The sequence below is a fragment of the Lissotriton vulgaris genome, chromosome 7, assembly GCF_964263255.1.
Source record: "Lissotriton vulgaris chromosome 7, aLisVul1.2, whole genome shotgun sequence".
Classification (NCBI taxonomy): domain Eukaryota; kingdom Metazoa; phylum Chordata; class Amphibia; order Caudata; family Salamandridae; genus Lissotriton; species Lissotriton vulgaris.
In genome coordinates, this window is record NC_141695.1 from 75200083 (window position 1) to 75202003 (window position 1921).

The 1921-nt window shown below is 37.4% G+C and overlaps 1 protein-coding gene across 1 annotated transcript; it reads right to left on the minus strand.

The window, feature by feature from the left end:
• Positions 1-304: 304 nt before the first annotated feature.
• LOC147700801 (olfactory receptor 5J3-like) lies at positions 305-1273 on the minus strand. The gene has a single exon (XM_086929240.1). It carries the CDS (start codon positions 1271-1273, stop codon positions 305-307), a length of 969 nt encoding a protein of 322 aa, XP_086785366.1.
• Positions 1274-1921: the final 648 nt, after the last annotated feature.

Genomic DNA, 1921 nt, shown 5'->3' on the forward strand with positions numbered 1-1921 from the left:
ATACTTTGTTTACATTTTGTAAAACATCTAAATCCCAACTTTTTATTTCACTGAGATCTTTTTATTCCTGATTTAACATAATAATGTTACTTTTATAAACATATCTGCAACCACTCCTCTTGTGAAACAGTACTGCAATTACATGGTTGTGTCTTTTGAAATCCTTTATTCAATAAGCCTTCTTCTAAAAACACTTGCAACAAGACTGTACTTTGGAAAAACATAAACAGTTTGGGATCAATACATCAGTGAAGGAAATTGTATTACAATAGTACTTTAGAAAATGACTTTCTTTTTTATTGCTTTAGCACTTTGAAATTATGCAGCGTAATTGCAGTATCATAATTAATGATGCTTTCTTTGATTTCCTCAAACCTTTTTTAAACTCAGTATTTTTCAAGCAGTATATAATTGGATTACATAGTGGAGTAACAGCGACATATGACAAAGACATTATCTTGTTGTTCTTAGTTGAATAGGTGGACGTCGGCTGCATGTACATAGAACAGAGCGATGCATAGAATAAAACAACCACAGTGAGGTGGGAGGCACATGTGGACAAGGCCTTGTCCTTCCCACTCTTGGATTTGATTTTCATATTTGAAGCAGCAACTTTGCTATAGGATATGATGATTAAAATGAATGACGTAATTCCTATTACAACTCCACTGATGTAAATGAGTGTCTCATTGTGGAAAGTGCCACTGCATGAAATCTTTAACAGGGCCGTCAAATCACAGAAAAAGTGGTTAATTGTGTGGGAATTGCAGAACGAGAGCTTGGACACAAGCACAATATGTGGAACTGCATTCATAAGACCAGCTCCCCAGTTTCCAGCAGCAAACCAGATGCACACAGCCTTGTTCATGATGGTAATGTAACGCAGGGGATTGCAGATAGCGACATACCGATCATAAGCCATGACTGTAAGAAAGAGAACTTCAACCGTTACCATGCCTAGGAAAAAAAAATGCTGTAGCAGACATTCAGTAAAAGATACCTTTATGCCCGCCAGAAAGAAGTGGGCTAGCATCTGTGGCAAAAGGACTGTGACATAACAGATATAAAGAAAGGACAAATGTGTCAAGAAGAAGTACATAGGTGTGTGCAGATGTGAGCTTGAGTAAGTTGTTGTAAGGATCAGAAGATTTCCTACTACAGTTACCAGATAAACTATTAAAAATGCAACAAAAAGTGGAATTTGCAACTGTGGAATATCTGAAAATCCGACAATTAAAAAGTATTCAGGAGAGCTCAGATTTTCTCTATTCATTTATCAAGCAATGCAGCAATGGCAGAAATTGAAGATATCCTGTGGATAAAATAAATTGAAGTTAATTGATTTGATTGATTCCTACTAGGCATTAACAACAAATAAAACTTTCCTATCCCCGAGAGTAGACATTAAATAACGTTATATCAAGGCCTTTTGGTGATCTAACCCTTATGGCCATGATGTCGGGACTGTCTATAGATAACTCATTCACCCTTATCCCTTCAAATTGTCTCAACCAGCAGGTCTTCCCCTGGGACTTCTTATTGTGGCTTTTGAGAAATTTAGGTAGCCTGTGTAGTAGACTCCATCTATAGACCATGTCGCCTGGAATAACCACACATCAGTTTCCTCAATATATGATGACCGTTCTGTAGACCTTGTTTTCGTTGAAATTCCCGCAATATTCCAGGAGGATAGAATCATGCATAGTTTTGGGGAATTAGTACCTGCTTCCTCTATATTAGTAAGTTGCTCCACATCGTTGAATTTATCAATTATTAGCAAACCTTCATTCTGGGTGCTGGAAGAGGAGTAGGCACGTACTTCTGATCTTGCGGGAATCATAGGCACTACACTAAGATGAAAGTTGCTAAGTTTTATAGGCGGTTTGCAACCTATGCCTATATGCCTTACACCATCTACCTT

Coding starts and splice junctions, on each gene's coding strand:
- LOC147700801 (XM_086929240.1), bottom strand. CDS start 1,273: ATGAATAGAGAAAATCTGAGCTCTCCTGAATACTTTTTAATTGTCGGA.